The sequence below is a fragment of the Medicago sativa genome, chromosome 8, assembly GCF_051527215.1.
Source record: "Medicago sativa cultivar Bolivia chromosome 8, Bolivia_mono, whole genome shotgun sequence".
Lineage (NCBI taxonomy): Eukaryota > Viridiplantae > Streptophyta > Magnoliopsida > Fabales > Fabaceae > Medicago > Medicago sativa.
Window position 1 is genome coordinate 79,381,652 of NC_140756.1, and position 22,522 is coordinate 79,404,173.

At 32.6% G+C, this 22,522-nt stretch overlaps 2 protein-coding genes across 3 annotated transcripts; both read right to left on the bottom strand.

Annotated features, from left to right (window-relative positions):
* Positions 1-6,594: 6,594 nt before the first annotated feature.
* On the bottom strand, positions 6,595-9,948 carry LOC146901965 (UDP-glucose 6-dehydrogenase 1-like). Of its 2 annotated transcripts, none has more exons than XM_085731399.1 (2): positions 9,842-9,948; positions 6,595-8,215 (listed from the first exon to the last, which is right to left on the bottom strand). In XM_085731399.1, the coding sequence occupies exon 2, from the start codon at positions 8,186-8,188 to the stop codon at positions 6,752-6,754; it is 1,437 nt and encodes a 478-aa protein (XP_085587525.1). In that variant the 5' UTR covers positions 8,189-8,215; positions 9,842-9,948; the 3' UTR covers positions 6,595-6,751. The 2 variants fall into 2 exon arrangements, with proteins under 2 accessions (XP_085587525.1, XP_085587526.1); XM_085731400.1 differs by having other exon boundaries at positions 6,595-8,244.
* A 5,298-nt stretch (positions 9,949-15,246) lies between these two features.
* DGK1 (diacylglycerol kinase1) lies at positions 15,247-21,989 on the bottom strand. The gene is made up of 8 exons (XM_085731401.1): positions 21,795-21,989; positions 20,125-21,531; positions 19,444-19,813; positions 18,564-18,640; positions 17,388-17,507; positions 16,685-16,849; positions 16,111-16,248; positions 15,247-15,714 (listed from the first exon to the last, which is right to left on the bottom strand). The coding sequence occupies exons 2-8, from the start codon at positions 21,295-21,297 to the stop codon at positions 15,565-15,567; spliced, it is 2,193 nt and encodes a 730-aa protein (XP_085587527.1). The 5' UTR covers positions 21,298-21,531; positions 21,795-21,989; the 3' UTR covers positions 15,247-15,564.
* Between the last annotated feature and the right edge of the window lie 533 nt (positions 21,990-22,522).

Genomic DNA, 22,522 nt, shown 5'->3' on the forward strand with positions numbered 1-22,522 from the left:
AGCTGGATTTATGAAGAAATAAGTACATTTTCAAGATGCTTGACAAAGTCTTCTGGGTAGATTTAATTTGTCAGAAAATTGAGTAATAATTTTGATGCATTCAAGCTTATTCCAATTCGCCACTTATTTTACTTTCTTTTTTATATTTAAAAAATGTATCCGAATAAACTTGAAATTTTGAGAGCATATAATAAGTCACTAAAAGTAAAGTTGTACTAAATGCTAATGGACTAAAAGAGAGTTGTCAAGTTGGTAAGAAATTGAAGGACATAATTCAACTTTCGTTGTTAGCATAAAGATCTCGTTGATGAGTAATTTATAAGTTTCACATTTGATGAAAAAGTTGAGTTTGAGCAATACTAAAGCAAGATGATCTATAAATTCAATGTCCCAAAGATTTTGGTTAAGATATACTCCCTCCGGTCGCATTTATAAGCAAAAAGTAACTTTTTAGGTTCATTGAATAACTAATGTATCTGACCTATATATAAATCGGATACATTAGTTATTCAATGAATCTAAAAAGTTGTTTTTTGCTTATAAATGTGACCGGAGGGAGTATGTTCAATCTCATTTGGATGACTGTTCTTAATCTAATAGGATGATCTAACCTGATCAGGCTCCCGCTCATATATCCAACATTAATTATTTGACTCTTGAAGACATATTCTAACCTCATGAACTCCAAAATCTAAATCACCTAATTATTTTTCTTACAAAAATAGTTGCACTCAATGGCACTAGTACCCGTTGTTACTATGTGCAATTTCATGCATACAACAAATACAAGTCTAACAAAACTCACTTGGTACAAATAAAAAATTTGGGGTCTAGCAATGAAATTGAAATAAATGTAAGTAAACAAAATTAGAGAGAATACAGGTGAGCATGTAATTTGCATAGAAGTGGTTGAGCTATGCTAAGTGGTATATACTAGAGTACCATATGCAGAGCAAAAGCTTCACTTGAGAGGTAAGATTGTCAGCTATCTAGAATTGACACATATACAACTGGAAAAAGGTTCAAAAAAATAATATTGGACACTCATTATTAGTATTGTGTTCTACTCTATTGTGTATTTAGCATAAGATACCTTCCTTAAGGTTTATGCTAGCTTAACCATTTCAAATGCTACCAATCCAATCCGTGATTAAGTCCCATAAACACTGTCGGTGGTAGATAATAGAGTGATTAGCATTACACGTGCTTTATAGTTTAGACAGAGCTTCCCTTTGCTCACCTCTTTAACAACCTCTACTTAGCTTTTTATTTTTATTTTTTAATCATATCATAGATCTAGATTCATTTCGTGCCTATTGTCTTAAATTTCAAACTACCCTGAAATTACTTTTGGACAAATTACCAATTCATATCACATAGTACTCTTTTTTTTAAGGAATATCACATAGTACTTTGATTAAGCTCGATATTATTACTATTTTTTATGGAAGCCATATATAATGCAAGATATGGAAATGTAATATACAAATTGTATTGATAATGAGAAATTAGTATCATCGATTACATGAAGGGATACAATAAAGTTTATATAACCAATGAGAACAACTAATTAACTAGAATAACTATTTGTATGCTAAAAAAATAGGGAATAAACATAATAAGGTAGTTTATAACATATGAACTTATAATAGATAGTTGATATAATTAAATTTATAGTGTTTAGTAAAATTAGTGGTTGAACTAGCTAATGTATATGAAATGACGTAAAATAAACTTGTTTAATTAATACTATTAGCAACTTCAATTAACTTATCAACTATTAAACTTAAGTTATAAGTTCATAACGGGTATATTTTTATTATATGAGCATGTAACACCTCAAAATTTTGTCTTGTCAAACAAAACTTTAGTGTAACTAACTTTTACTACATCTAAGTGATCTAACACATAAGGTGAAAGAGAGCAACACATGATTCACAATGGCCTACTTATAGGTAAATTCAATGCATATAATTGCTGTCATGCACTTGATTTTGAACCTTTCTATAGCATTAATTTTTTTCCCATTATTAACATTTATTAGGGAGTTTTAGATTTAATTAGCTTCTTTTTGCAGACACCCTCTTCATGTAATTATCATAAGGACCAATATAAAAATTATAGCCAAAAGGTTGGTTGAAGATGTAATAGATATCTTAGCCACTTTGCTAAGGTTTCAACTTTCTATTAGTCAGTTTAGATGTAGCTGAAATATCAGTGGTTGAAGTTCTGAAAATGGTTAGAAAGTAGAACTTTCCTTTCTTTGGTGGATGATTAGATAGCAGCAAATACTATAATTTGTTATAATTTGCATGATAATTACTTTAATCAAATCACAAGCTAGTGTTTTCTAGCAGTTGGAAGTTGGAACCTTATTATAGATTAATTTCCTTTTCAAAAAAGTTCATTTAAAAAATGAGTGATTAATAAATAAAATAGATAATGGTGGAAAATGTGAGATCCCATATACTTCTAAAACAGCAACCTTCATTCTTTTTCTTTTCTTCTTTTCCAAGAACATATATATAGAATGTGTAGTTAAAAGGTGCATGCGTTGCTTCATACAAGTAATAATGGTCCATGTGTTAGGGGGGAAGTTCTCACCAGAAATGCTTTGGAGATACTCAAAAAGAATTACTAAATTTTTCATGTAGTTGAAAAGGGAATTTAGTTTGAGAAATTAAATAAGTTTTGTGATAATGTGGGACCATTCCATTCATATATACCTATCCTTTGTGTGAAAAGTGTGGTTTGGTATAGAAACCCACCATTGTAGCGTTTTACCTTTGTATTTTGGTGCAATTGGTTTAACTACTAAGTGCTAACAAACCAAAATATCCAATGCCAACTGCCAAGTTATTTCAGCCTAATTAGGTCATTTATGTATAAGAATCAAAACTATAGTCAATGTGAAGGTATTAGGAACCAACTTTTCCACTTGTTTTCTTCACATGTACAAAATGTCTAAATTGTTCGCATTTCATTAATTTAATTTAGAAATTAATTTTAACTTGATGATCGGTACTTTGGTCATTTTATGTAAATAATTTCTCCACACATGATTTTTATTGTCCATGACTGGGCTACCACATCAGACATGGTCCCCACCAAGATCTTCCATTTTCTGTGATTAATTATGTGGTGGTGAGTATAAGAATGGATTCTTTTTAGGGAGCTTCTATGGTACAGTCAGGAAACTGACTTTTTTGGAAAAGTTAATTTTGATCTTAATGTTTGATTCATTTTTAAATTGTTGATTACTGATTAATGATCAATAGTAATTCATCTAGTAATGCTTGCAATGTACTCTTTTTTCGTTGGCATCTTTAACATGCAAGCAGAGTTGATGATATTATGTGATAGTCTTAAGTGTTACACTTTGTGGGGTGTTACACTTAAAACAAGGTAGGATATAATTAGATCAAATGTAGTCTTGTTAATCTGATGAATTGATGATACTATGGGGATTGAACTTTTGATGCCACTATACAAACAGTGGGGTGTTACTCACTACAATTTTGATGTTATAGTGTTAACTTCACCAGAAAAGTTATTTTCATGACTTCACCATAGAATTTTCCTTCTTTTTAATACCATATAAGAATTGATTTTACTTATGTCAAATATGATTTTAGTACAAATATAAATATCTTGTTATTGCATCAACTCTTAATTTGTTTAAGTTTACTATCTAGTCAAGATCATTCAAATACTTAAAAGAGTTGACTTAGTTATTGCACTCAAATGATCCATGATCTACATTTAAAGATGAATCGTTCCAAAGATTTGAATTAGAAACATAATTGAAATTATAACTAGTCATATTTTACTCATCTCCTTATCGAACTTCAGATTATTTGGATTTTTTTCCAAGAACCAAAGGATTAAGACTAACAAGAAATCCTTCAAAAAGATTCGTGACTAAACTAAAGATAAATAAATAAATTCCTGAATTTATTCATCCGAACACCAGAAAAACATTTTATTTTCATCCAAAATTGATAAATCACTGGTGGGGTGTAGTTTCTAAGAAACCAATGGGGTGGGGGGGTCTAAGAAGTACCTTTCAAAATGTTGTGTTTAAGCCCAATGCTATGTGGATCATTGGCAAACTAGGGTTTTGGGTTAACATATGCATCGTTTCCTTCTTTTTCTCATAAAATTGCTTTTCACACCGGTGAATTTGCTTTAAAATGTATGGAAATGACGTCCTTACCTCCAACGGTAGTTAACTACCTTTCGATCTTTCTAATAGTTAACAACAGTTCGACATATACAACTTAAAAAAAATACTCCAACTGTAGTTAACTATCGTTGGAGCATGCTAATTTCTTGTATCCTATGTTGTTTTATATATTTGTGTGTGTAAGTGTGAATGTATAGACACATGCCTTTATGATCTAGGTTTAATATATTGATTCATTCTGATGTTGTTATCAGCCTGGCAACTTTTATAATTGCAGAAGGTGTTCTGATTTTTTTTTTTTGGTACAAAAGGTGTTCTGATTTACTTGGATGCTAATTTTAATGCGTGTAAATATATTTTTTCTCCATTTTATCCATGCTAAATGGCAATTGGAAATGGATTGTCTCAATTGAAAAATAACATAGAGATCATAATCCTTGATCTTCACATTATCAATGGTCAAGATTAAAGATTGATTTTAAGTTGATAATGTGAAAATCAATAGTTAAAGTCTCTATTATTTCTTTAATTTCTTTCTCTAAGGGGCTGTTTGGTTGAGGAGAAGATGAGAAGAGAGAAGTTGAAGAGAGAGAGATAGGAGAGAAGTGTCCCATCAAGGTTGTTTGGTGAGCAAAGAAATAGGGGAGAGAGATTAAAAACTTGTGGGCCCCACATCAATATTCTTTCTCTTCATGGATGTGAAGAAACGGGAGGGGCTGTTGGTATCTTGGGCATTTCTCAATTATACCCTTGCTTACATCATATGAGTAACATAGGCATCTTATTTTTTGTTTAAAGACTGAATAACACTATTTTTTTTTATAACTAAATAACAACGATAACACTAGTAAAATTAAATAGTGTGATAATCTAGTCATATTTTTTTTTTAAATAAAACTAGTGTAATGAATTGATTTAATTAACCGACTATGTTAAAATATTTTTAAAAATTAATTAAAAAGTAGTCTAATTCCTTTGTAAAAATAATCAATTTAATTTTTTAATTAAATTAGAATAAAAAACTACATTAATTTATATATGAGATCCTCATAAAAAAATTATATATGAAATTGACTTACTAAGATAATAATTGTATTAGTTTTTTTAATATAAGGATATTTTGGTCTTTTCAAAAATTAAACACACTTCTTTCTCCTCTATTTCTCTCTTTCTTCTCTTGTACCAAACAATCCATCAAATCTACCCTATTTCTCACCTCTTTCTCTCTTTTCAAACTCTCTTACCTATTTCTCTCTTCACAACTTCTCTTCTACACCAAACACACCCTAATTGAGACACCTACTCCAATAGCAATCACATATTAAATGAAGGAGAAATGATATTTGTACAACCACTTTGTGATAACCTTTTGACAACTTTATCTCTCATACTCACATTATACTTTTATTCTCTCTCTTCTTTTTTCTCTCTCCATTGTTCTTGACCAATGAAAATAAATAAAAAATTGTTGTCACAAAGGTTATACAAAATTGGTTGTACAAATATCACTCCTCTAAATGAAGATGGGAAATAGTGGCCATAAAAATGCCATGTGTCAATGGCTCAAGACAAATGTGGCATGTCACCTTCATCCAATCCTATGAAAATAATTATCCATATTTCTATTTGCCAAGTCAACTTTTTGAGGTTAGAAACTAAAACAAAGACACCTTAATTTTCTAACACTCAACCCCTCATTTTACTTTATCTTTGTCCTTTGTTTTTTTTGTTTTAATAAGTCTCTGATCTATTTTTTTTTCTATCATCACTCTCTATTTCTTTCTTTATCAAAGTATCCATGGACTGTTTTGATGTATATCAAACATTTTCCTTAAAAGAATTACCACCAAAATCCTCTATATTTACCTGGATCAAACATAAATTTAAACAAAATAAAATAAATGTTTCTTTTTTTGTTTTCTTTTGTGACAGGAAAACATGAAAAGAATTTTCGTCATCACATTCTGAATGGTTAAGGTTTCGGTTAAACATGTGAGCTTGGCTCTCTCTATTTAGCCTGGGTGAAGGTAGTGCATCCAGTGTACATGTTTGTATCTTTTATATAGTTCCATATCCTTGCAATATAGACAATCATGGAGATTGGAGAGAGATCAATTAGCTATGCATTCCCATTTATGCTTTATTTGGTTGTATGATTCAGCTGAATTTCCATCAAGTCTTCATGCCTAAACTGATGTGGAATGCACAATGAACATGAACACACAATGTAAAACTAAACCAAAAGCATTATCTTTGTATTTTTGTTAAGAATCTTAGGGATATGTGGATGGAATGAATTATTATTTATACATTGAAGAAAAATTTAGTAGATTACACTATTCAACTATCCATCATAAGCTTTATAAATGCAGCATATATGAGGTGCAAAAAACTAGCAACATACTCTATTGGAACCAATTTACTTTTATCAATAAATAAAAGGTATTTATTTATTTTGATATGAATTCTCACTCTCACTGAAACATAAGTATTACTCATAATGTCTTATACAATATAGATATAACCTCAAAGCAATGACATTTTTATTTGAACAGAACATAGAAGCTAGCAATCCACCCACTGGTCTATTGGTTTCCCAATTGAGTAGACAATAAATCCAATTTTCTTCAACTTATCAACATCCAAAACATTTCTACCATCAAAAACAAATGCTGGTTTCTCCATACTATCAAATATTCTTTCATAATCAATTGTCTTAAACTCATCCCATTCAGTAAGAACACATATCCCATGAGCACTTTTAGTTGCCTCGTAAACATCCCCAAAAACACTAACCTGTTTCACATTAGTAAAACTCTTTGGCTTCACCTGAGTTGAACAGTCCCAACGAATCTCATTCGTAGACAAATCTGTCCGAATCTGATCTTCACTTACCCGCGGGTCGTAAATGCTCAAGAAAGCGTTATCTGCCAAAAGGCCTTTGCAAACATCGATCGCAGGAGTTTTCCTAGTATCACTAGTGTCTTTCTTGAATGAAAATCCTAGAACCGCAATCTTCTTACCTGAAACTGTATTAAACATGGATGTCACAACTTTTTTCACAAACCTACTCTTTTGGTAATCATTCACCTTGATTACCTCTTTCCAATAATTAGCCACTTCAACGAGTCCATTACTCTCACATATATAAACCAAGTTAAGTATATCTTTTTGAAAACAAGATCCACCAAAACCAACACTAGCATTTAAGTATTTAGAACCAAGTTTAGTGTTTTTACTTAAAACACAAGAAACCTGTGAAACATCTGCACCAGTAGCCTCGCATAAAGCTGACATGGCATTGATGGATGAAATCCTTTGAGCCAAAAAAGCATTATCAGCTAACTTAGAGAGTTCAGCAGACCAAAGATTGGTAGTAATGATTCTATCTTCAGGAACCCAATTAGCATATATAGCTTTCAATTTTTGAATAGCTTCTTGACCTTCAAGATTCTTATCATTTCCTCCAATTAGAACCCTATCAGGATTTAGAAGATCCTGAATGGAAGTTCCTTCAGAAAGAAATTCAGGATTTGACAAAATTTGATACTTGACCATTCCATTGCTATTGTGGACTAGAATCTTTTCAATTACTTCAGCTGTTCTAACTGGAACAGTCGATTTCTCAACGACAATTTTGTTTGATCTTGAAACATCAGCTATCATTCTCGCTGCACTTTCCCAATAAGTTAAATCCGCGGCTTTGCCAGCTCCAAGGCCACTTGTTTTTGTTGGTGTGTTAACATTAACAAAGATTATATCAGCTTCATAAACATGTTTTTCTATATCGGTGCTGAAAAGGAGATTCTTTCCTCTACATTGTTGTATAACTTCTTCTAGGCCAGGCTCATAGATAGGGAGTTTGTCGCTGTTCCAAGCTGATATGCGAGAGTGAGAGATGTCAACAACAGCTACTTCGATTGAAGGACATTTGAGGGCTATAACAGCCATTGTTGGACCCCCTACATATCCAGCTCCAATTCCACAGATCTTCTTTACCATTTTTTCTCAAGTTACAAATTATATAACCTGTGAAGCATGTGTGTTACAATGTTCAGCTTTAAGAAAATCATGCATATAAAGGACACTAATTAGAGTTTTCCAAGAAACCAAAAAAAATATCTAAATGGAATAAATAGCTCAATGGAAAAAAAACAAAATAAATAAATAGCTGATGTGAACTTAATTAGGTGGTTATTTTGGGCTTAGTTCATATTTACAAAATCAGCTTGTAAGGTAAGGTGAGGGATGCGAGAGTGACCTGAGTGGTCCAAAAGTGAGTGGACTAACAGATCTTCGATAGACCCTCAGTGGCGGAGTCGGGACTCTTCGATAGACCCTCAGTGGCGGAGTCGGGACCCTAGTCTAGGGGATTCAAACTTTTAAGTTCTTGGACTTCTGGGCTAGTGGTGCAGAACAAAATTCAGGGGTCCGAATGCAAAATATATGAGTACATTTGCATTTCTTTAAGTTCAAGGGGATCAATTGAACCCCTTCCTACATACTGTATCATAGCATATACAAGATTCAATACCGTATTAGGTATTTAACTACATTAGGTTCAACTCATCGATACAAAAATGACTTATAAACTAACGGACAACTCTCAGTTGTAAACTCGATTGGAGACACCCATTTTTGGGTACTTAAATGGGTCCCACACGTACACATCACTCTTTTATTATTTTTTAATAGTAGTACCTAATAAGCACTCAATCCCTCCAACCCAGTTCTCACACAAAGTTCTTAAATGGGACCCACTAATCAACTATCAATAACTTTATATCACTACATTTCAATTTTTTAATATTAAAAGTGTGCGGGTCCCGTTTAAAGTTGGGGGTCTTAAATAAGACCCCGGGTCTTAAGAGACCCCCAAAAAAAAATTCCCCAATGGGGGTACCTATTAGGTACGGTGTCTTAATTGGTAAAGACACCACCGTTGGGGATGGTCTAAGTCATGTTTCATCAAACGTAGGACTCAAGTGAGAAGTTTGAACTTTTTCACAGTTCGATGTTTTAACTGATCATCATTCACTTCTATATATCTCTTTCTTCTTTATCATTGCATCATTCTTTCACATCTTTCTCTCGGTGTATGATGTGAAAAAATAACATTTTGTCAAACAATAAATAAAAAGATATCAACAGAAACACTTATCTACTCTGCCATTTTTCCTGAAAAACCTAGGTCAAAATTCCAGTATACGTATTATGCTCATAGCTCAGAAGAAGAAGCATATTGCATAACCAACCATAAGATCCTTGGATCTGGATTCAGTGTCTAAGACGGAAAAGACACAGTGACTTTACGCATAAAGTAATTACACTAAAGTCACCTTTACTTTTCTGTCATATAATCCGATTCCTAGATCCTTACTGTCAGAAGCAATATTCAGTATACATATGCTGAATTGAGTAATATCCAATATATCAGTCACTGAGATTAGTACATATATACCCTCTTATTTAATTAAAAAAGTTGAGAAAAATAAAATAAAATAGAATCAGGCTAGGCTAGGTTTAGATCAATAATAATAATAATAATAATAGTAATTAAACAGTATACTATGATCATATGATATGCATACGTAGGCAAACTAACAGAGAAGACAGTGATAACATAAGAGATTAAAGAATAAAACGAAGAAGTACCTTATATTATATTTGTAAATACGTGCCTCGGTGTGAAAGTTCAAAGTTGAAACAAAACAAAGCGAAGGGATACAATAGAAGGAATAAAAAGGGGTAGGGTAGTGTATAAGATAGGGTTGATATAAGGATGCAAATTTATACTAGTACGAGACAGAGGCGTGGGTGGTAATTTAATGTCTGTCTTGCATAATCCTATTGATAGTCATAGATAAGAAGATCATAGGAAAGTGCAAGCAAATGCCCTTATCCTCTTTGCCTGTTTCACAGTCAAAAAAATAAATTACTCAACTTTTGCTTTTTCCTTTTATCAAATTTCAAATTTCCAACATTGCTATGTCATTCATTCATTGTACTTGTACACCGTTAATGTAGGAGAAAATCGGATTTCATTATTAGGCCTAATAATTATGGGACAGCTGGTTTTGCAATTTAGTGTCATGTGTAAATAGGAAAATGTAAGTGATTACTCGCAGCCGACCCTAGTTTTCTAGCCAGAGAAACTCCAACTTCTTTATAAACTTTATTTCTCCTTAATTCATCGAGGAGTGGTGGTTTTATGTATTTTTTGACGTAGAATCACCCATCTACACCTTTTAAATTTTCCCCTTTTTCTCTCAATCTAAATAAGTGGTTTTCACATATATCAAGTTTTTCCTTTTGTGTTTTTTGTGATTTCGTCGTCTAAGTGCGGCGTTGTGTTGTTCGTCGTCTTGTGCGGCGTTTGATTTCGCGCCTTGTCACGGTGTTCGTTTAGTTGCTATTGAAAGATTGACGTCAATCAATAATTTGGGCGTCAACGTTGCAAATCCAGAAGCATGAGTATTTCGGTGACTTAGATTTTATCATACTATTTATAGGCATTTTGTTGCCGTTGTATACTATTAACTTGGGTGTTGTGAGTTTGTTCACAGATTCACCCTTTACGTTTTTAGCAATATTTGTATATGATGTATTCTATAAATTTGAATGAATGAATATCGTTTTGTTTTTGTAAAAAAAAATGTTATTATGGTTTAATGAAACAAATATAGAAATTTTGTGTTGAGAAATTGTGTATTCAACTTTTTAAAAGTTAAATGTTGTTTTCGATGTAAAATGCCTATTTTTAATTTTTTTTTTTTAATCAAGTGTACTTAAGACACTTGTTAGGATAAACAAATAAATATAAGGATTATGATTGTATGATAGTTAGACCAGACATATATCTCTTAGACACACTCAGAAAATATTAAATTGCTACCTTTTATTCTCTTAATTATTTCAATATAATAAAAAAAAAATTAACATTTTGTTATTTGGTGAGTGTACCTAAAATTTGTGATCGAGCAAGACTTGCTCTAAATATAAATAGTCCAAGAATGTACCAACAATACATGAAATTATTAACATGTTATCTAAGTTATCACCATGTACATATATGCACCAAGTTCAATAATACATAAAATAAAGATAAGACATAAAATGTCCTCGTGAGTATAACTCAGTTGGCAAGGACAATGTATTGTTATATGTGGAGGTCGGAGTTCGAACCTCGAATACCTCACTTATTCACTTTATAAGATGAATTCTAGACATTAGCTTACTTGACGGAAAAAGAAAAAAAAAAAAAAAAGATAAGCCATGAAATAATTTTAGAAAGAGTGACATCTACTAATATCATTAGACTCCTTAAAAAAAATGAAATGATTTTAGAAAGAGTGACATCTACTAATATATTACTCGTAATTCATGTACAAATTTGATGATGAACTTGATGCAAGATAACAAGAGACCAAATTTCTTAACGTAATTCAACATCATAATCATTTTGACATATTTGCAAATTTCAAAGTGGTAAATATTCGGTCCTACAGTTTTATGAGACAATCGTGGATTTGGTCGTACTTCCTCCGTCCTATTTATAAGCAACTTTTGTTCTTTTTAAATTTATTAAATAATTAATGAATCTGGCCACCGTGTATTTATTGAGAATAATATAAATTGTTTAAGATTATAAATGCGATTAGATAGAGTAAGTGTTATTTAAGGTTATAAACGGTGCCACCGTGTATTTATCGGGAATAATATAAGTTTTTTTTTTTGCTGACAAAATCAGGAATAATATAAGTTGTTGAGAACATCCACATTGATAATAAACTAAGAAGGATTTTTAAATAGATGTCATATGTACACATCATTTATTTATTGATTTTTTTAATAAAAGTACATATTAATGACCTAGTAACTTCAATGATAGTAAAATAAAAAAAAGTCATTAAATAGATCCACTAATATGTACTTTAATATGTGCATTTAGAAAATAAACAAAAAAGAAATTGATGAGAACAAGAATTACATGAGTTTGATATGGCGAGACCAACTTTTATCTGCTATTTTAATCGTGTATCATGTTAGTTGTTGAAGAGATAGTTTGTATATATGGTTGTCGGTAACTAATAGATACTTTTTTTTTTTTTCCTCTTAATAGATTGAAGTTGTAAAAGAACTCCCCATTAAAGATACTGTTATGTGACTAATAGTTTAGCGGGATTGAATAACATGTAACGTACTATGGCAATGTTGTGTAGTTAATTGATTCAATAATGCTGGAAACGTTGCAATATATACATAAATTCTTAGTAGACATCAAAATTAAATTGGCTCGTGGATACTTCAAACATTGCTAATAATTCAACACCAAAAAATGATGATGATGCCTTTGTGGATTATGTATTGGGGGATATAGAGAATGATATCAGCTGTGCAAGTGATGACTGAAGAATAAACTACAACAGTGATGATATCATGATAGATACGCAAAGCTAATACCAGATAGTTCGATGTATCTGAAAATAAGATTTTTTTTTACAATATATCTGAAAATAAGATTATATATCTGTTATTCTGATTTAAGATATTCAAGAAAATAGAAGCTATTTTGTATTTATTCATCGCTATAAAAAAAAAAGCTATTTTTTGTTTATTCATCGTTATAAAAATCAAGTATATTTAAAAAATGAATTTGAAGGTAGAACGTTGAAGTACTTTTTTCTTTCAATAAAATTACCGTAAAGAACAAAAATAATCATTTCCAAGCAAACACGTTTTTTTGACCCAGAAAATAGTGAAGTAATTACTTTCTTTTATATTTTGCACAAGAAATGTTAGAATGTTGATTGTTAGGTTAATAGTGAAGTAACTTTGAAAAATTATGCTGCTTACGTTTCATTATAAAAAAATTCGACCAAAAATCAAGTGGCAAGAAAAAAAATCATTTTGGCTACTAAATTTAAATTCACACAAATGACAGGATATTTCGCTTACAACTAGTGTAACTTTATTTCAAATCCAAAACTTCTCATTAAACATATTAAGCCTAATTCTATCGTAAATCTTAGTTGAGGTTTGTGATATTTCCTCACTCTACAAAGAAGTGTCTCTCCTCTAATCTAATTATTTTTTTCATATGGAAAAAAGTTTCATCCGTGTCTATAGAATAAGTTACATTGTTTTAAATATTTTGGGTTTATAATACAAAACAATGGAGAAATTGAAGGAAATGTAAATCCTAGGATTCAAATTGTGTGGTTGAAATAGAGGATTGTCTCAAGTGTTTTATATGAGGCGAAAGTACCACTTAATTGAAGGGGAAATTTTATCGTACCGAGGTAAAATCAGCGATGTTGTATGTAATAGAGTGTTGCGTGTAAAGAACCAACAAGAAAATAAACAAGGTAACAAAGATGAGGATGTTGTGTAATAAGACTAGACGATATAAAATTAGAAATGACAACATTATAAAGAGAGTACAGTAGAAAAGATGGTAGAAACTTGACTTACGTGGTTTGGACATGTAGGAAGAAAATATGTGGATTCTATAGTAAGGAGAGTAGATCAGATGGAGGGGTGTCAAATCACTAGAGATAGGAGAAGGACTAGAAAGAAAAAAAATATAAGAGAAACTAGGATCTAGAGATTAATGAATTAGAAAAATGCATAGTTTTTTTTACATAATATTATAATATCGTTTGATTCTTATAGGCGGTCATACTTAGTAGGAAGATTTAGTTGTTGTTGTTTATGAAGAAAAAAAACTTCATTGACATGCAATGTTAATTGACACATATATCATCAAAATGGCTAACATTCTTAATTCTAAGCACATGTATGACTCGCTTAAAAAATGAATAACCCCAAATCCAGAACTTCCACACTTCTCCAATAATTCATATTCATATGAATAAAAAAAATACAAAGGAACAAAACATATAGTACATCCAGTTCCCCCTCATAGTTTTCCTTTTAAATATAAAAGGACACGTTAACTAAATCGAATATGGCCAATTCCTTTTTCCAAGAATATATGCATGCCACATTTAAGTGTATACTCCCAACACTCTATTACATACAACATCGTTGATTTTACCTCAATCCGATAAAATTTCCCCTTCAATTAAGTGGAATCCCCTAAAAAATGTTTGTTGTCCCACTTCTTTTAAACTGTTGAAACATAGTGGAATCCGCTAATTTTTACATAAACCAAGTCGCTTCATGATAAATCAAAAAGGCATAAGAAAAACGTTGAAAACAATGCAAACCTTGCTAGAAACTTACTCCATCAACGTTACTTTCAAGACAAGGCAACTAGCTTCCATCTCTCTTGAATAGTGAACATTCACCTCAAAAAACAGAACATAGTCAAAATACAGTGACAATATTCCTCTGTAATGAAAAATCCAGAGAAAGAAGATGATGGTGTGGAACCTACAAGGAGACACAACTTTCAGTACAATGGTAGTGACTTGTACGACTCGTTTGAGTTCAAACAGATGACCATACAACTCAAGGAGGCCATTGAGAACTCGAATGCATCTTCACCAGCTTGTCAAGAGATGAAGCACAAACTCAACAAGGCCATTCGTGGCTCTAGTGCCTCATCGCCAGCTTATGTTTTCCACCTAAATTCCCCTTTTTATCGACATCAGTTGAACTGTATCTATAAAAAAAGTAAAAAGAAACCAAGAAGAATTTCATGTCCACAAGTTGCAGACAAACAAGCATGTGGAAGTGGAACAAGAGAAAAAGGTTTTGTCACTCGTCTATGGTTGAAGGTTAAAAAAGGTTTGCTATGGAAAAAACATGAAAGTGAAGAAGGGTGAAATTAACCCTGAAAAACATATTGACAAGGTCATCCTGTAAATAGTAAGAGTCAAGAGCCAAGAGCAAATTGTAATGTAAAAGGTAATATCAACACCTCGGGTCGAAAAAGTTGTTGAGAGCAACTAAAATCAGGCAATGTTTATTGATCCAGATACTTCAAACATTCTTTTTAGTTGCAGCTAGTTTACTGTTTTGTTCAATAAATTATATAACAGCTTGTACTCTTTTCCTTCAATAAAAGTTGTAAATATAAAATCATAATCCTCTTTCACAAGGGATTCCATAAAACAATGGATATTCCAGATATTGCTGCATAGGTCGAGTAACAGTTACAAATATTGCATATGCTATATGTATTTCAACACTAATCAAACTTAGAAGCTCCTTTAAAAAAACTGAGAAGCTATACATTTTCATTCTTTCTATTGATGTGTAGTATTGATATTCATAATATACAAGCCTGCTTCAGGAGCAGCAGGCAGTTTAGACATAACTTTTGAAAAGGAAAATACACTTGGTGTGTAAAACATACTCAAAATAACTACTACAAAACCTGTGATCACAGGGTGTAAAAGGAAAATTTTCTAGGACAGTCTGAGCGCCATTTCATGAAGAAGAGCTCGCTTTTGGGAAGCATTGATTACATTATTGGTTTCAGCGTTCTCAAGCACATCAGTGATCATTGCAGCTGCATGACCAAGAGGTTCCTCAGCCGCCCTCTTCAACATGAAGGCCTGAACAGCCACAAAAAATGATTGAAAAAAATTGTTCAGACAGTATCAAAGAAAATAATAATACAAGGGCATTAGAAAATCAGAAGCATAGGAAAGCATGTGACAAACTTATATCGTATCACACTAAAATTTTCTTAGCAGCGCCAAGCATTTACTTAGAAGTACAAAGTGTCAAATTCCTGAAGAAAACGACTGCATTCTCATTACAGAAAACATTAAAATGGACAAATATATACCCGCCAACTTATGCAGGATTGCAAACATGTTGAAATTCAGATATATAGTAAGAAAAGAGAGACAAGGACATTAACATGTAAAGCAGGTGATATGTAACAAATTAGGAGGTTGCACTGCCAGTAATGCACAATGGGGATGAGGGAGTTTTAAAATTATGACCTGGCCATGATGAGCTATGGAAACTGTACAGGGTTCCTGAAACCAAGGTTCTCCATCAATTTGAACAGGAAACTTAGCAAACAATTGTATTTTAATTGACTGTCCTTGCGCAAGTCTTCGAGCTCGAGAAAGCCCAACCTATATTGACAAAGCAACAGACAAAGGATTTGAGCATCCAGAATTTCATAATTTGAACTCCATAAAACTTAATCTAGACAAAGAAATTGTCTCATGACATAGTCAAAACTCAAGCATGCCATTTTAAAATTGAAGAGAGCTTAAATACTGGAAATATGAAATATGGTAGAAGTAACAGACGACAGACTAGATTACAACTGAGATGGATGAGATTCTGGATCCGTACAGAACAAGATTAAAAAAAAAACATTCAAGCTCTAGTTCTTCTTCAATTCAGATCATTTTTAAATATAATTCATGTAAAGTTTTTGAAAAAGGTTAGTCAGCTGCGTATTTTTTATATCAGTGTTAAATCCCAGGTAAGACCCTTTAATTATAATGCGATGTAAATCCTAAAATTGTACATCACTAGAATGGGGATAGGATTCATTTTTACCTGAAGCTTCCCAAGGTGCCATGTTCCAGATATGCTCACAACTTCAAGTATCTTGTCATGCATAGATTGTGGATCAAAATTATCATAATTTTCATCCTCATTTTGCCACAAATCTACACCTCCCATGTAGCTTCCAATATTTGCAACAAGCACCCCTTCAGCATCCTGGATGGAATTGAAAACCAAATTGAACAATTCAGGTAAGGGTCTAGCTCTAATTTTTGGTGGAGATAGGTTATAATTCATGAGAAACTAAAAAAGAAATTCTAATATAAAAATTTGAGCCCCCAAACTCAAGTCTGATTTCCCACATCTGTTCAAAAGACAAACTATAGCAAATACACCCGCTGAATTGAATGTTAACATGATAAGATATCCCCTTACAATATCTATTTATCAAAGGCCAATATCCTAAACCGCACCACTACTACCGCCACTGTAGCATTTTCTTCCCGCTATGCTACGTCCCTGTAGCGCACTACTGACTACTATGACCCACCCTTATGCTAAAAAATAGAGGGGGTGGGGGGTGTAAAGTCTAGATAATTAACTCATCATAATGACTGGCTTGCTAATAACATACAATTAGAGTTAGTCACTCAAATCAAAACAGTTTATCATTATACTTTGAGCAACTACATAAAAAAAAAAAAAAGAGAAAAATGTGAAACAAATAAAGGTTATTTATTCTTAAAAGACTCACCTCAGGGACCTCAATTTCAACTCCATCCACCTCAACGCGAATCTGCCAAGGGAAATCTTCAAATGTCCTATCCATTATGCTTTTAGCACCTTCTCTTGCGTATAGAACTTTATTCATAAACTGCATATGTTAAAGAATAAATTCAGCGTTGAACCTAAAAGTTCAAATACATTGAAATCTGAAGATCATGGTATGCATATTAAGATGACTGATGGAACAGTGAAGCAAATATCAATTGTGAAATTGAAGCGTGTACTTCAAGCTTGATGACAAAATTTATGAAGTGCATGTTGAAGTTCTAATCAAATGGGAGGACCTGCAAAATTTGAAAATTCATGGAAATGGACCGAAAGATTGCAAGAAGAATTGCCTAAACAAGGTCAAGGCTTTGCGGGAGTATTGTTAGGACATATACTGTTGTACCAGTATTATTAAAGGAATAATGCCGTATGTTTACCCAATTTAGGGTGTGCTCCTGTTACTGTTACCAGCCGTTTTTTTCTAAGTGGCCACTGCTCGCTTTTATATGTGTTGTTCAATTTACTTCTGGCCCAGGTCCAGGAGCTGGTTTGGCTAAGTTTTTGATGGAGGAGGAGGTGGTTTACATAATTCTGGACACCGGTTAAGCCTCTTCTCTTCTCCGTTGTTCCTTCTCATGGAAAATGGTTATGAGGTGATCGTGGCTTGAATGCTTTAGGAAGATGATTATATTGGCTTGGATGATTCGCTAGATTAGATATCAAGAGTTGTACTATTACCTTCTATGTTTTAGTTTTTTGTTTTGACCAAAACTTCATGCTTTTCTATTTGGAGTTGTTAATTTGTTACTTTAGCTTAAGTTGTGAATCTGTTACTCGTTATATGTGGCTTTCTAATGCATTTGCAAAAATAATAAAAGATGATGTGGTCTTATTCATAACAAATATTTGTATACCAGTATACCATTCAATCAGCCCAGCTGCTTATTCTAATAAACTTTCCATTTTTTTAATGAACTTTAAATTTTCTTCAATTGAAGTTGCACCGTATACGATGCACCCCATTAAGGTACCTTGGTGATTCCCTTACATCGATCACTAGAAAACACTGGTAATCTTATTTTTGTTGGGATCATGTTAGATGCTACCTCAATATACCAAACAACTAAAAATCTATTTCGTATTAGACATTAAATACCTGGTTATAAAACTTCTCTGGATTTTCCTCCCGCAGATTATGGATGTCCAAAGCAACCTTTGCATCACAACCAATTCCTAATACCAAATACTTGTTAGATACAAAACTAGTCATGATGATGCAAGAGTAGCTATAGCTTGAAAAACAGCAGATAACTTAGTCTAATAAAAATCAACAGGAATGCATCTAATATCTAATTAATTATTCAAAATAAAGGCAGATAACTGATAAAGAAGAATGACTTATACTGATATAAGTACATTCATGAGAATACAGTCGGAATGGTGCCTGAGTTGAATGCTTAAATCTACTTAAGTTAAACCTCAGATTTGGCTCCTCTGTAATGAGAGTTGCACTTTAGAGGATAAAAGGCAGAATCAAAGCGTTTATATTAAAAACAGCTGTTGGATCTTAGAATCACCATAGTTTTCTTTTTTTGACAAAACATCACCGTAGTTTGCCATGCATATTCATGTATTCCATACTAATTTTCAAAATTCCAAACAATGATTATAGCTTATGCATTTAAAGCATTAAAGGAGCCGAATCCCCAACCTCATTTCAAATACCCGACACAGTCAGAGTAGAATCAGAATTGAAAGGATAAAGATGTAACTAGACTAGGTTAATGCACAAATCAATACAAACAAATAGACCCTTCAATTTGTATCAACCATATTAAGACTCAAACTAGAGTACCAGACCATGACATAAAGCTCTAAAGGCGTCTCTCTCATCATCTTTAATCCACCCACCCCTATCCACCACCCAAAAGGAACCAGCTCTCAAGTAAAGTTTACAGAACTGACTTACCAAATATTTCAAACCAATACATTTAAATGTAATTCATAGGAAACATGAGGAAAATGCATTCACATACCAAGATAATTGTTCATAAACTTTGGTGGTTGGAGTTGTTGCTTTCCTTGTGGGTTACTGATTGTTACCTTCCACCGGTCAAGAATAGTAACCGCGGCATGTTCAATATGATGCAGAATTGTGGTAAGACCCCCTTGCCTCTCCACTGGGCCCAAGCTACCTCCCCAAGAGAGAACTCTAGCGAGATCATTTCCAGTACCAGCAGGAAGAATAGCAACTGGGGGAGGGGAATCAAAATTTTGTTTTTCTATTGCATTCAGAACCCAACCAACAGTACCATCTCCGCCGCATACAAGAACTCTAAAGTGAGGCACCTTTCTGAACAAATAAAGCCCCATCTCTGGTCCCTGTGATGAGCTCAACTCAAACACCTAGGCAAAACAAAGGAAGGTTCAACAATCACATTGTCAAAGAGTATTCACAATACGTAAGAGGACTGTTTTCTCCATTTTTAGGAGTCTTTCATGTATACCAATAGAAGATAGCAACTATTATACTTTTGTTATGTATGCGTAATTTCATAAAAATAGACAAGTACTTGATGGATAGTTGTGCCATATTAGCTCCAATTCATAAATCTAGTGAGAAATAAAGGCTGCAAGCATTGCAGTGAACAACATTGAAATCAACCAAGAAAACTAAATGATAACCAGATATTGTAATATGTAGCAGAGTAACAAACCTGAACAGGATTTAAAAGAATGTTCATGCGCAGCCTAAGTGAGTCTCCACGCTGGGCACCACTCTTCTTATTTATAAAAACTAACACTGGCCTTGCATCTGGGGGCATACCAGTCAACTCATAATTCTGTCTCACTCCTAACACCTGGGACTCTTCCTTTTGACTTAAAGATGATGAATTGCGTGCGAGACTGGGTTTTTTGTCCATCTTATTATCTACTTCACTATCTTGACGCTGCAACTCATTATTTGAGCCAACACTATTTTTTTCCTCCATTACATTATGTCCATTAGCTATTTGATGAGAATCTGCGGTGCTTTCTGTGGATATGTCACCAGTGCTCTCACTATTCCCAGATTCAGCCGGTATTTCATTTCCGTGCTTGTACTTTTTGCTCTGGCTCCTAATACTTGCCCGAACTGAAGATGCTATCTCATTTGCACCATGGGTAATTGAGCTAAGAAAACCACCGGACAAGTTCCTGTTCAATTCCTTCACATGCAGAGGAGACAGTATTAACCTTTTAAAAGGACCCAAATCACATATATCACCCGTTTCATTAGACATTGGACCATGACAATCAACGTGTACCAAACGTTGGCACCATAAACAATACCATATAGGGGAACCGCTAAGGAAGGTCCCACCACACGGCTCTTCACAGTAACTACAGAAAGTAGTTTCATCAGGCTGGTCAGCTACGTCTGTCCAACGAACAGCCCACTGGTGCACGACATGCTCAAATCCAATCATAGAAACACACTTACAGTCCTTGTGTGCACTAGAAGAACAACTTAGATGAGATACTGCACCACAAATACAACACCGGTGGATAAAACTATCTGAAGCTACTATAGGTCCTAGAGTTTGAGACGGTGACATGGACTTAAAGCATACACAGCAATTTGAATTCTTTGCGCGAGATACAGATTCTAAACCCCAAGTATGAGGGGCCACAGGAACTTTGTGTTTTGCCTTAGGGTTTTTCTTAGATCTAGCTATAGCTTTCATCCAACTTAGATTAATGTTTCTCCTCCATTGAAACGCAGTATAGGCTATAGTCAAAATTCCAACCAGGGCAGCAACGAAACAAGATATAATGAAAATTCGATCGGTTGGATTCTTTGTATTCCATGAGTGGAGAAACAACTCAAAATCTATGTCATCATCCATTCCTCAACTATGTAATTCTAACTTGCTTGATCGTGGAAAACAAAACAAAGTTAATGTGCAGTTCTTCACCAAAACTCATATGTAGTGAATGAAATGGTGTGTAATATATAACTAAGAAAACGTATTGAAGAAAAACATTCCTGATCCCCAAATTTAGTCCAAAACATGTTCTGTGTAATAAGTTGAAATTTTGAATCCCTTTGTAAGGGTATGGAACATAAGCATGCAAAATACCTGTACCAAAAACAAAATTAAAATTAAAATAGTAAGAATTTAGTAATCTAGTGTGGCAACTTAAGGCGTTCCTAATTAATCATCATAAATTATTATTGCACATATTTGAAACAGAAAGCTTCATTTTAAAAAACAATAGAGAAATGAAAACACCAAAATCAGTTTACCATAAACCAACATGTTTCCAATCGAGCACAAAAAAAAAAAAAAAAAAAAATTAAAAAATAAAAATCAATTGTGACATAAATAAAAAAGTAGCTTACAGTGGCGGTTGCGGCAGAGAGATTGAGATGAATAGAAGAAACCCTAGTTATGTTCATCTATCGAGAAAGAGAGTTATAGTTTGGATTGATTGAATGAACAATAAACCGAAACTGCAAAACAAGGGAAAGATGCAATGTGTGTTTCAGCAAATCCCCACAACACAGCGTACCTTTTTTTATTCTTTTCTTTCATGTAGAATAGAAATTAGAAAGTACCTTTTCCTTAACAAGAGAGGAAATTAAATCTTTATTTATTTATTTTATTTTATGAAAGAAATTATAAAACCGAAACAAAACTAGATTTATTTTTATTTTTAAGTACAAAGGACAGCCCAAAGTTTTTTTTACCGCCAATGTTATAAAGGTGAATTTAATTATTATTTTTTTCAAGAATTTCATTATTTTTTTTATCAATCTTATGAAATTTCAACAAAAAGGAAAATAAAGTTTGAATAAGAATTGTTTCCGTAAAAAATTAAACACAGATTTTTCTAAGTAATTTGTATTAAGAGGAGTTCATTAACTACTTGAGTTTAATTATTTAATTTAAAAATAAATTTAATTATAATAAAAAAAACAAAGTGTTTTGTTTTTTTCAGACACATAATAAAATGTAATTTAAATGTGTGATTGAAATTAAAAAGCAATAATAAAAAGAAAAATTATAAATGTCATAAATCAAAATAAAATATAAATAAAAATAATAGTTAAAAAAGTGATGTAGATGG